Raw genomic sequence first — 12631 nt, forward strand, 5'->3', positions numbered from 1 at the left:
TTTTGTTGCTCAAATGACCGAAACGAAACAAAGAAAATCCGTCCAGTTTTCAAAATAAAAGGTTATTCAAAATAATATAACTTTAATACTCTGATAATACAGAAAACAAAAATACAGTGGGAGCCCGTCTTACAACATTAATCTGTTCCGTGGTTGGGATTTTAAGGCGAATTCGTCATAGGACGGGCAAGCCAAAACTGAGACAAAAATGTTAAAAAGCTAATGCGTTTACAACCCCAGGTAAAAAGATCAAGATTATACATACATATTAAAAAATGGTACCAAAATAGTATAGTAAGTCCTACGTATATAGAATATACATGTATACAATCAGAAAACCTCATAAATAAAATATATAGAAAGGATTTATTTACCTTTGCCGTATTCCCTAGTAAGGGTTATCTCCAGCATCGTTTCCATATAAATCATTTTCTTACATCTGTCTTTAACATCACTAGCAATCTTGGGACCCATGGCTAACCCTTTCAACTTTGAATTAAGCAGTAAAATGCACTATAAATATGGTTTTGTAACAACTCACAATAGAACAAAGCTTTATCGTTCCGCCATTTTGAAACAGGTGAGGCCGACCAATAGGAGACCACCATCTCCGTGAGGAGACGCTGACCAATAGCAGAATTGTAGTGATGCGTTGCAGAGAGGGCAACTGAAAATAAGTGCAATTACCTAAAAACGCCTGCAGATGGAGACGAAACAACACAAATACAGCCAGGCCCCTATTGTCTTGACAGTGGTTTTGTTCGCATAACTGGGAAAATGTCATAAACAGGGGATGAAAAAACTCAGTATTCCACGTCGCAACATGAAAATAACCGAAGTGAGGGGCGTTGTAAAACGGGGGTCCACTGTAGTTCTATTCTGTCCTGAGTATTTGTCAGAACACAAATCGAGAGATAGTGAACAATGTTCAATAGAAATCAATAGGCTGTAAATTTGAGCTGTTTTCAATCGCTGAAGATTATATTTTGTAAAACTGAAACGATACAAAATATATAGTACGATTATAACACCATTATTGATGATACACACAAATAAACTGAATGTTTAAACAACCTGAAATGTACCAATAAATACACATTTTGCATTAAAGAAAATCAAAACACAACTCATGAGCGATGCTTTTGCGGGCACAAACAGCAAGTGAAAATTACGAGAACACCGAGAGTTGTCAAGCTGCTTTAAACATGAAACTAATAAATAGTGTGTTGTTGAGGTGACGTCGTCACTGTCCCGTGAGTCAGATGTATCTTGTGATCAAATCAGTAATACAGCTTAGAATGAACTAATATTAGATAAATTACTCAAAAACGCCTGAAGAGGGAGGCAAAACAACACAAACACTAGCCAACTCATACAGGCCATGACAAATTCAATATTTCGGGTATGGCCCCAGTATCTGTTGCTCTATGGACTGGAACCTGGCCGCGGACCAGATTTTGGGGACCTTTGATTTACAGCACCAGCAAGCCTGCGACCCTAGTGAGGAGGCTACAGAGGATGGATGGATTGTTGCAGCAACAAGTGATTAGAAAGACCAATGTCAGTCAGTTTCGCCAGTCATGTCACCCCTTAAGATCTTGTCTCACTGTGCTGCCGCCTATTTGCGAAGAGTATTTATTACAATTGCATTATTAAACGGCACATTGTTTTAAAAAAAAAACAAAAAAAACAAAACAAAGGAAATTGGATAACTTCCCAAAGAAGCCCACTCTATATCTCACTACTGTCTTGGCACAGTGGTTAATAAAAATGCCCCTCAAAACTGTAAACAGTACCTTACATGAAGTCATTGACTCACGCTCCTCAAATAAAAAAACAGTGTTCCGATGCAAGTGGATGTGTATTCATGTGAGGTGACGATTTGTGATTTCACGCTGCATAGCAAAAAGGCTTTGACATTCATAACGGTAAAGCATTCCATCCGGATGCAGAGGAAGCTTTTAAACTTTTTAATGATAGTGACATGCATGACATTATATGTTTTGCTTGGACTCGAATTGAAAAACTATCTGAGCCACGAAAGACACGTTTAAAAAGAGGCCAGTCTGAAATGTGAATGTGGAGCCATTAACACAAGCTATTATTGGGAAAATGACAAGGACTCCTTTGGTAAGAACAAGTGTTTGGGTTTATTGTTTATATAAGAAAGGGTAGAGTTAATTCTATTAAAAGTACTACACTTGTGGAAGGTGGCATCTACTACCCCTTTTCTATACTGTGTGCCCCACTAAATGTCACAGATAATTAGAAACTCCCTAAACCGGTCATCAGTTAATTACAGTGTGCATATAAACAAACACCATGCACACTCACTTTCAAGTCTTCAATTAGGTAACATGCATGGATTTAGATGTGAGAGGAAACACTAGTGCCCATACAAAAAAACACACATAGGAAAAACATGCACTCACAGACAAATATTCGAGTGAGATTCCAGCCCTGACTGTGAAGCAAACTGTGCTGCCTGCAATGTGGCAACCACCATTAATAACTTGTGGCAGTCTCGATCGTATGAATTAAATGACCCGCTGCGGTAGCAACCGTGGGCTCTCACTCTGGATTATTTTGAGCGATTTTGATCATTTCTATTCAACATTGTGATGGTAACTTATCATTAATTACCGCCTGAGGAACACACAAATGATATAATACTTCCTGGGTGTTTTTCTGGGTCTATGCCCACTTCATACAACTGTACTGTTGTTTTAATAGCACTTCTTACAACAGGAATCATTGGGAAAATATCTTCAAAAGACAGCATCACTGTGCGTTAATTTAGCAATGTACCTGTATATATCATATATATGATGAAATACCTCCATTGTACAAGAAAATCGTACATCGTAGGCATTTTATGTTTATGGGCAGTGTGCACATATACATGAATCAATTCTGAAAGTCATTGAAAAAATACGTATTGCACCAAATTTAACAGAAGGATCATTTCTATTTGCAATCCATCTATTTTAAGGGTTCCTTTAGGGGTCTACTGAGAGAAAAACTGTATCTGTAGCTATATCTTTTTCTATTCACTTCAATTAAAGCTCAAATAAAGAGACAACATGCTACCGTGGCGTAACCTGTAAACATCCACATATTTTACCCCTTTTTTATCGACATACTTCTTTGCATCGTATCCCTTAATGTTCAAAGACAACACAATCAGTCCTTCTGAACTCTACCTCTGAAACCGTATATTTGATAGCACTTCCTGAATAAACATTAGGCGTACTTGAATGTCACATGAAGTACAGAGTTGTATTTGCACTTTACTGCATTCCTTAAAAGGGGATTATACTACCAGATATTATATATTTGTATTTATTCACCAATTGTATAGCTGTGTTTTATTTTATGTTGTTTTAAATCATTTTATTGCATTGTACACATAAAATCATACACAGAAAAAATAAATTGAGAAAAGATCCCAATAAATTGTTGTAAATTTCCTGTAATTTTAAGGAAAAATATTTTATTGGATATATTACAGAACAGGGATTTAACATTACATGTGTTGGGAGATATATTTTTGTCCATATCTTACAACTCTACTTTGGAAAATGACATTGAAAAAGTGCGTTGTGGCTTTGGTGGACTCTAAGGGAGGAGTATGGCTCACAAGGAGCATTGCTGACCTCAACTTGAGATGATGTGAGATACTGGAGGAATGTATTTTGAAGACACCCTCATACTCACAAAATGCCTTCTTAATGGGAAAGCAAAGTATAGGGAGGGTATGAGGTAGGTTTTCCTTTCTAGGTGCTGACATCACCATTTCCTCTAAATAGCCAATCAGTGGTTGGGTCTTATGGGTGGATGAGCCCAGAACCTGGTTGTTATTGGACTCTCTTGATGGATAAGCTCGAACAGGTTTTTGCAGCAAGAAAACATTAACGCAGCCAATGTGCAGGGTGGTGAGGGACTCAACTGAATGTGGCTCGTGGTTTACTTTCTTTGGCATTTGTTTCTTTAAGCTATATATCATTAGAATATCATTACAAACTGACACCGTGGGTTCTCCAGGGTTGAACCATCCATCCGTCCATCCATCCATCCATCCATCCATCCATCCATCCATCCATCCATCCATCCATCCATCCATTTAGCTCAACTCTCTATCCTCACAAGGGCAGGGGGTGTATTGAAGCATATCACAGCTGTCTTTAGGCAGTAGGTGGGAAACACCTGAACTGGTTGCCAGTTTGGAGTTTCTCAACTTATCACTAAAAAAGAGCCCGGTCACCCTACGGAGGAAACTAATTTCTGCCACCTGTATCAAGGATCTTCTTCTTTCGGTCACAACTCACAGCTTGCGACAGGAACGTTGATCCGCCGGTAAATAGAGCTTTACCAAAACTGACTGGTATAGAGTCTGCATTACAATAGACGCTGCACCAACCATTGCTCACATGAGCATTGAAGTCTCCCGGTAGAGTCCCTGGAAGGAGTGCTCTCTAACACACCCTCCAAAGATTCCAAAAAAGGTGGTACTCTGAGCTGTTGTTTGGTGTGGTCAGGACCTGTCCACCCCCCTGAAGGCGGAGGGAGGCTACCCTGTCGTCCACCAGGGTGAACCCCAATGTACAGGCGCAGAACCGTGGGGCAATCACTATGCCCATACCTGCTCCGATCCTCTTACCACGGGAAACTCCATATTGGAAGAGACTGCAACCCCTCTCAAGAGGACTGGTACCAGAGCCCAAGCTGTGTGGGGAAACAAGTCAGACCATACAGTATCTAGTTGGAACTTTTCTGCCTTACACAATAGTTCAGGCTCCTCCCTAGCCAGAGAGGTGGCATTCCAACTCCCAAGAGCAAGCTTCTGCAGCTGGGGATCGGAGCGCCAAGGTGCCTGCCCAGCTCACATTGCATCCGACTCCTATAGCCCCTCCCACAGGTGGTGAGCCACTTTATCCTTTTGAGCTGAGCCTGGCCAGATCCCATGGGTGCTGGCCTGGCCACCAGGCACTCTCCAATGATCCCCGTATCCAGGCCTGACTCAAGAGTGGGGCTACAGAGACCTGTACCTGGCCAAAGGAAAACGCAATCCAACATTTTTACTTATCATAAGGGGTTGATGAGCCATGCTTAGTCTGGTCCCTCACCTAGGGCCTGCCCTATATGGCAGGCAATCCAAACCTATGTTAATTAGCTAATGCATGTAAAACCCTAGGTAAAAACATAAACATTGTGTATACATATTAAAAATTGGTATCAAAATAGTATAGTAAGCTTGTTGAGCCCATATTCCCTAGTAAGGGTAACTTTGGCTAAGCTAGCTTAGCTTTCTTTGAAAGCTTTCTAAATCATATTCTTATTTCTCTCTTTACCATCACTAGCAATCTTGGGACTCATGGATAACACAATCAACCCCAACAGGTCATGACAGTTGTTGATCATAAAATGGGATAAATTCCATAAAGAGGGGACGAAAAAATTCCATTATTCCACATGGTTTGATTGCACATTGTAACATGAAAAAAAGGTATATATATATATATATATATATATATATATATATATATATATATATATATATATATATATATATATATATAACCTTAGAGCTTTAGTGGTTAATATCTGTTATTGTAAGTTACTCGGGGTTGCAGCTCACAGAGTGGCACAGCCAAAAGCCACTGAAGTGGACCATCGCAAGAAAATTACATTCAGCAGCTCTTTGCTTCTCATGAAACCATTAAGCAACACAAATCTACAGCAAGGCAATCTACTGGGAAGGGAAAGAAATCCATGTATGTATGTATGGGTATTATATCAAACCAAAATAAACATGACTCAGTTTGCCTGGAAGAAGTGGCTCACCACACAGAAGAAACAGGCAAGAATGAAGGAGTGAGCTTTGAGAGTCCCTTTTCAATGAACGCTAGTCCATTCGCGGCCCAAATTCTTTTTAATTAACTGAGTGGAGTAATTCTAAATTCAAAATAACTCATTTCATTCACTAGCAAGAAGTAAGATTTGTCTCTATGTGATTATCATTTGCTTATCAGTGCTTCCTTTGTCCATTGTTCTAATTCTGTGCATGTCTGTTGAAGGGACAGTTGGATCTTGGTGATTGGGCCATTGTTTGATTTGCTCTCAGAGCATATTTGATTGGCATGTTTACGCAGATTGCTGTGTCTATGCTACTGGCTAATGCAATACCTTTGTTCTTTTAATTGGTTACTGTTCTAGCCATGGGCTGGAAGGAATTGCTCCTTCTACTGCTGTTGCAGAATCATATTGTACAGGAGGGCTGCGGAATGTTTTCTTCCACTTATACTTCAAACATGTCTTTGCAACTTCATATATATTGACCTATACTGCATCTTTCTTTGGTTTAATGAAATATATATGTATATATTTTTTGTATTTTTCTTATCATTGTTGATTGATGTTACTTGTGCTGTATATAGGTTGGTACGTATTAATTACATTATAGCTAAACAAACGTAAATATCTTTCTCAGGTCAACCTTTAGAGTGTCATTGCTCCTGGCCACATTTAGAAACCACTTAAATGACCTTCTGAAATTCAGATGAATTATTAATTTGTGCCTGCACTGACTTGATGAAATGTTAATCATCATAAAATGCTTTACAACGAACTCAACAATTCAAATCATTTGTACTACCATTTCAAATTTTAATTATTGTTACCACCATATTCAATAGAACGGTATTTTCTACACGGTGAAGTTAGAGAAAATGGGGGGGTTAGCTCACTGTTTTTAAAAATGCACAAATGTACTCATTTTATACTTTTCTTTAGTAAATAGAACATTGTTCCATCTATAAGTTTCATTATCTTGTTTTTTAAATGTGCAGCTCTTTTAATACCACTGTCACAATAACAATAATCAGATTATTTTGTTCGTTATGGTGATATGAGTGTCATACTGTTTCATCTCAAGTGGGGCAACAGTTTGTATTGATGGTATCATTTGCTCTTTTACATATTCAGATTTTGTCTCTGGTTGTCTGGTTTTACTCATCAAAAGGAAGTGTGAGATAATTTTTTGGTGGCGGGGTAGAGCTGTTTCAACATCCAGCTTAATATTCGCTGGAGTCTTTCTGTGCTCTAGATGGATAAAGGTTAAATTGTTGATTTATTGCAAGTAAAACACTAGGACCTGCTTCATGCGTAAATGCTTCGTGTATCATCTCTGATCCCCATTATGGGTTAGGCGCCGTCTTATGTGAAGAATGTGTTAAGTTAAATATTTCATTAAAACGACATAACATTTTTGCTGGCTTTAAGGTTATATACTTTTACCAGTACATGCTGGAGAATACAGATGACTGACTATATGTTAAAAAAAAATTCAAAGTCCTCCAATGAAGCGCGGTTGCAAATCCTTTGAAATAAATTAGTTGGATGTATGAAAAACATAACAGAATTTCAAGAAATTTTACAGCATTACTCATTGCTGATGTATGTAAAGAGGATGATGCTTTTTTTCCACTGGGCAATGTTTCATTATTTATTTATTTATTTACTATTATTTCACAGGTCGCTGGGAAAATCTGGGCCAACAACGGAAGCCATCTGCCAATTAAAGGATATCTGGGAGCAAAGTATTGTCACATTTTTTTCAATTTTTTAAACGTTCTGCAATCCCTGAAACATCAGAGTCCATTCTGCAATATTCTGTGCATCTAAAACAACGTGGAACATTGCTTAGCGAACCGCCCACTTTGAGTGATGATGCAGTATTTTGTTGCTGTGCTATTGATGGGGCACTGGTGCCACACATCCGCCTCGGGGTCAGAGACGAACCCCTGTTCGACATTGGTACAGAGCCGATTTTTTGGCTTCTTCTTGTCATCGTCAGTATTCCCCACCGTGCCTTGCTCCTGGACCCTGCAGAATCCTGACCCACAGCACTACACCATCTTCATGAAGATAATAAAACCTACCCAGGACTGTGTGCCGTTACAGCTTCGTACCTTTCAGTATGACTCCTTCTTGGAGACCACACACACCTATCTAGGAATTGATAGCTTTGACGAAGTTGTGAGGCTATGTGACACATCGGCCCCAATGGCTTTTCTCGAGGCTGGCAAGCAGTTCGTTCACATGAGAAAGGGCCCTCATCGGAACGGCGCAACCAAAACGAGTGACGGCGGCGATTTCAAAGTTGAGTACCTGGTTGTTGGGAAACGTAACCCCAGCATGGCAGCCTGTCAGATGCTGTGCCAGTGGCTGGAGGACTGCCTGGCCTCCAGCACATCAAGCCGGCCATGTGGCATCATGCAGATGCCATGTTCGTGCTGGCATCCACCACCAAAACGCAGTGAGGGCAACAGCTGTTACTACAATGGAGTTTACCTGGATAACTGTTCACCCAGAGTAAGAGAAATGGGAAAAAAGGCAAAAATGAATGGTGAGTAAAACCTTATTTTTCTGATGTTTTATTATAATTTTTGTCATTACAACTCAACAGGCAAGCTATAGCACACAAGCAAGCAAACAGGAAGGATGAGTGTGATTTGTAAAGTGTGTGTGTGTAATTTTATCACATTGATTTGGGCAGCTTCGGGGAATGAGGACGTATGGGAAGGAGAAGGAGGAGGATCCAAAAATCCCTTATGCATGGTTTACGATTTCATCTGGTAGATGAGAGCTCTGTGACCTTGCAAGGTCAACACTCTGTTTTGCGGCTATTCGGTCCAAGGAGGGACACTCAATCAGCTTCTGGGAGACTAGTAGACATACAGGAGAATAAAAGGCTGATATTGAATAGTTTAGTGTTTTAGGGTGGAGGAGGAATAGAGCTGGTGATGTAAGCAAAACAAGAGAGGACAATAGAAGGAGAACTAGAAAACGGAATAGGATAAGGGTCTGCGGATTGAAGTGTAATTGTCGGCTACTTGATCCTGCCTCCCTCTCCCAGACGGGATGTGGCCTGACATCCTTATCCTGGCTCGGTCAGCAAGATTGCCTGAAGGCTGAGTCTTGGCACTCCGTCTCCTTATTTCTCTTTTTTAAAAAAATATTTTTCTGATTCCCCTCCTCTTTTTTGAAACCATCACCACCTCCCAGATTTTCTGTCCTGAGCTGATAGTGGGCTGATACTGAGCTATTCATGTGAAACCAACCAAGCAGGGAAGATGGAGCGCTGGCTATCTCCTTCTGTGCAATGAATGTCTCCCACAAGGTTATTTCACTTAATGAAAACTAACAACGCACAATATAATTGAAACAAACAAACAAACAAAATATTAACGAAATAAAACATTGTACATTGAGACTAAATAAAACTTGTAGTAGTATTACCCAGAAGAATAGTAATTATACAAACCTATTCAAGATTGTATTTATTATATTATATTATATTATATTATATTATATTATATTATATTATATTATATTATATTATATTATATTATATTATATTATATTATAGTGGAAGACTAGTTAGGATGTTCGCCTCACAGTCCAGTTGTCTTGGGTTTGATCCCAGCTCCAGCCTTCCTGTGTGTACTGGTTCACCCCATGCCTGTGTGGGTTTTCTGGGTACTCTGGGTCCTTCCACATTACATAATGCATGCATTGAAGACATTTAAATGTGTGATTGTGAGTCTGAATATATATATATATATATATATATATATATATATATATATATATATATATATATATATATATATATATATATATATATATATATATATATACACACTGTATATATATTAGGCATGGGACGAGATACAAATTCCACAAGATGAGATATTTCACGAGATTGAGTCCAATAGAACAACCATATGATAAGTTTTTGCAACCATTTCAAAATAAGAAATACATGCTAATTCAAATTTTCCAATTTCAAAATGATTGTTTTTTTTTGAGCAGGCTGCTACAATAAGAAATGATGCAGCAGAGATCTCTCAGAATAGTTGAACATGAACAAAATAAAAAAAACAAAACAAAAAAACATCCTTTTCACATGCTATATATATATATATATATATATATATATATATATATATATATATATATATATATATATATATATATATATATATATATATATATATATATATATATATATATATATATATATATATATATATATATATATATGAAAGAGCACGCGTTCTCCCTGTGTGCCCGTGTGGGTTCTGTTCGGCGCTCCGGCTTCCTCCCACATTCCAAAAGACATGCATGGTAGAAATATTGGGCACTATGAATTGTCCTTCGGTTTGATTGTGTGCGTGAATGGTTGTTTATCCTTGTGTGCCCTGCAATTGGCTGGCAACCAGTAAAGGGTTTCCCGTGTCTACGTCCTGTAGACAGCTGGTATAGGCACCAGCAAGCCAGCAACCTTAGAGAGAGCGACCAGCTCCCGCAACCATGCACAGGGTAGGCGGAATACAAAATGGAGGGGTATTTCACCCTTTGCGGGTCCATGCATGGAAAGCAACATAAGCACATAATAGCTTCCTCCCCTTTTTTCATCCACTGGGAAATGTCACTCTGACTGGGGAATCCGAGGCTTTAGAAGGGATCAGGAACCATATGATGCACTTGAATGGTGAAGCAAACTGTCTGTGTGTATCTGGCAGGATGGATGTCTGGCTAGATTCAATTGTTCGAAGAAGATAAAGAGTGGCTGGGGAAGGTGTAATGGATTCAGTGTGGAAATGGGCTTGCAAAGGGTGGAATAAAAATGTTTATGGATGCGAATGATGAATGGAAAGACAATAGATATCAAGATGTTAGCGATGGAGCAGCAGAGGAAAATAAAACAGAGTGAAGAGGCTGACAGAAGTTCAGAGGGAAAGTTGTAAGGGGAGGACAGGGCTTAATGAGGATAGATATATGTGTTTTGGATCAGGGTCTATCCAGCTGGACCTATTTGGTCTCAGTGGTCTGAACAACAGAAGAGCTAATAGATTTGCCTCAAGCCTCCTTCACTCACTCTGCACAGGGGCTCAACTCAAACACCTACCAGTAGCAGATAAATGGATGTGAACTAATGTCAACAATCAAGCTCCATTTCATTTCGTGGGTCTTTGTGAAGTGTGCTCTTGAGATCGTAAAGTACATTACAATGTTTTAGAATACCTATATGTAAACATATAATAATAATAATATTATTATAATTTCTTAATGTATAACAACAATTCTAATCAATTTGGGAAATGGTCTAAAACGTTAATAAAAACTGAGCAAACTGATTTGCAAACATTATTCAACATATATTCACTGACGCAACACAAAGACAAGATATTTGATGTTCAAACTGATAAACTTTATTGATTTTTTTGCAAATATTCACACGTTCTGAATTTAATTCCTATAACACGTTCCAACGAATTTGGACAGGGGCTTGTTCACTAATGTGTTACAACATCATTTCATTCTGGCAGCACTTAATAGATTTGGGAATTGTAGATGTAATTCTTTCCGATTCCTGCTTGATGTACAATTTTATCAAAAACACAACAGTCCAAGGTCTCTGTTGCTGGATTTTGCGCTTCATAATGTGCCACACATTCTCTATGCGAGGTCTGGACTGCAGGCAGGCCAGTCTAGGACCTGCACTCTTTTCCTACAAATCTACTGTTGTAGCACTTACCAATGTGGTTTGGCATTATCTTGCTGAAATAAACGAGGGCGTGCCTGAAAAGGACATGAAGAGGCTTTTCTTCATGTACCTTTCAGTACTGATGATGCCATCACAGAGGTGAAAGCTGCCATGGCACTAACACATTCCCATACCATCGCAGATGCTGCCTTTTGCCTTCTGGTAACAAACAGGGTGGCCTTTTTCCTCTTTTGTCTAGAGTATCCAACCTCCATGATTTCCAAAAACAAGTTGAAATAGGGACTTATTAGACCATAGCACACTTTTCTACTTTGCATTCGTTCTTTTCAAATGAGTTCAGGCACAGAGAAGGTGTGGGTGTTTCTGGATGCTGTTGCTGTATGGCTTTCGTTTTGTATGAACAACCCAAACTTACACTTGTTGATGTGCGACGAACTGTGTTAAATGAAGTGAACCTAAAGTGTTCCTGATTCAAAGCAGTAATTTTATTTACACAGTGATTCTTTACACAGCACTTTTTAATGCAATGCCGCATGAGGGATCGAAAGTCACCGGCATTCATTGCTGGTTTTCAGCGTTGGTGCTCACTTAGAAAGTCTCCACATTTTCTGAATCTTTTGATGATACTGTGGACTGTGGATAAGCCAATCTGCCAATTCCTCAAAATTAAACTTTGAGAAATATTGTTCTTCAGACTATTTTTCAGACTATTTTTTTTCCACAGTTGCACACAAAGTGGTGATCCTTCCCCATCTTTACTTATGAAAGACATCCATTGGGGATTGTAGTGGAAAATAAGTATTCAAGCCAGTATTTGTATAAAATTAGTTCACTGACCACCTGATTTTGTTTGAACAAAGACCCATCATAATAATGTGGTTTAAAACATAAAGTGTTGACAGGGACTGGGATTCTATGTTTCCACTGAATCTCGCAGTTATCGTTTCATGAACTGAAATGCATACTGTACACAATCTTATTCATTGTACTGGCCAAATGCAAAAAGTGTTTCAAGTATGATTTGAATGAATAAATCACCTGCACATAGTTGAGCAA

At 38.8% G+C, this 12631-nt stretch overlaps 1 protein-coding gene across 6 annotated transcripts in view; it reads left to right on the forward strand.

The window, feature by feature from the left end:
* The window catches only part of adgrb1a (adhesion G protein-coupled receptor B1a), a 123791-nt gene that overhangs the window by 20344 nt on the left and 90816 nt on the right, over nt 1-12631 (forward strand). For 5 of the 6 annotated variants that reach the window (XM_088410107.1, XM_088410105.1, XM_088410108.1 and 2 more), the window contains one exon: nt 7534-8407. In XM_088410107.1, coding sequence (XP_088266233.1) covers nt 7726-8407 — 682 coding nt within the window. In that variant the 5' untranslated portion in view covers nt 7534-7725. Of the gene's footprint in view, nt 1-7533; nt 8408-12631 lie in introns of those variants that run through there. The other variant, XM_088410110.1, reaches the window with a different exon arrangement.

This window comes from Hippichthys cyanospilos, chromosome 3, assembly GCF_059441005.1.
Source record: "Hippichthys cyanospilos isolate Australia breed blue-spotted pipefish chromosome 3, RoL_Hcya_1.0, whole genome shotgun sequence".
NCBI classification, from domain to species: domain Eukaryota; kingdom Metazoa; phylum Chordata; class Actinopteri; order Syngnathiformes; family Syngnathidae; genus Hippichthys; species Hippichthys cyanospilos.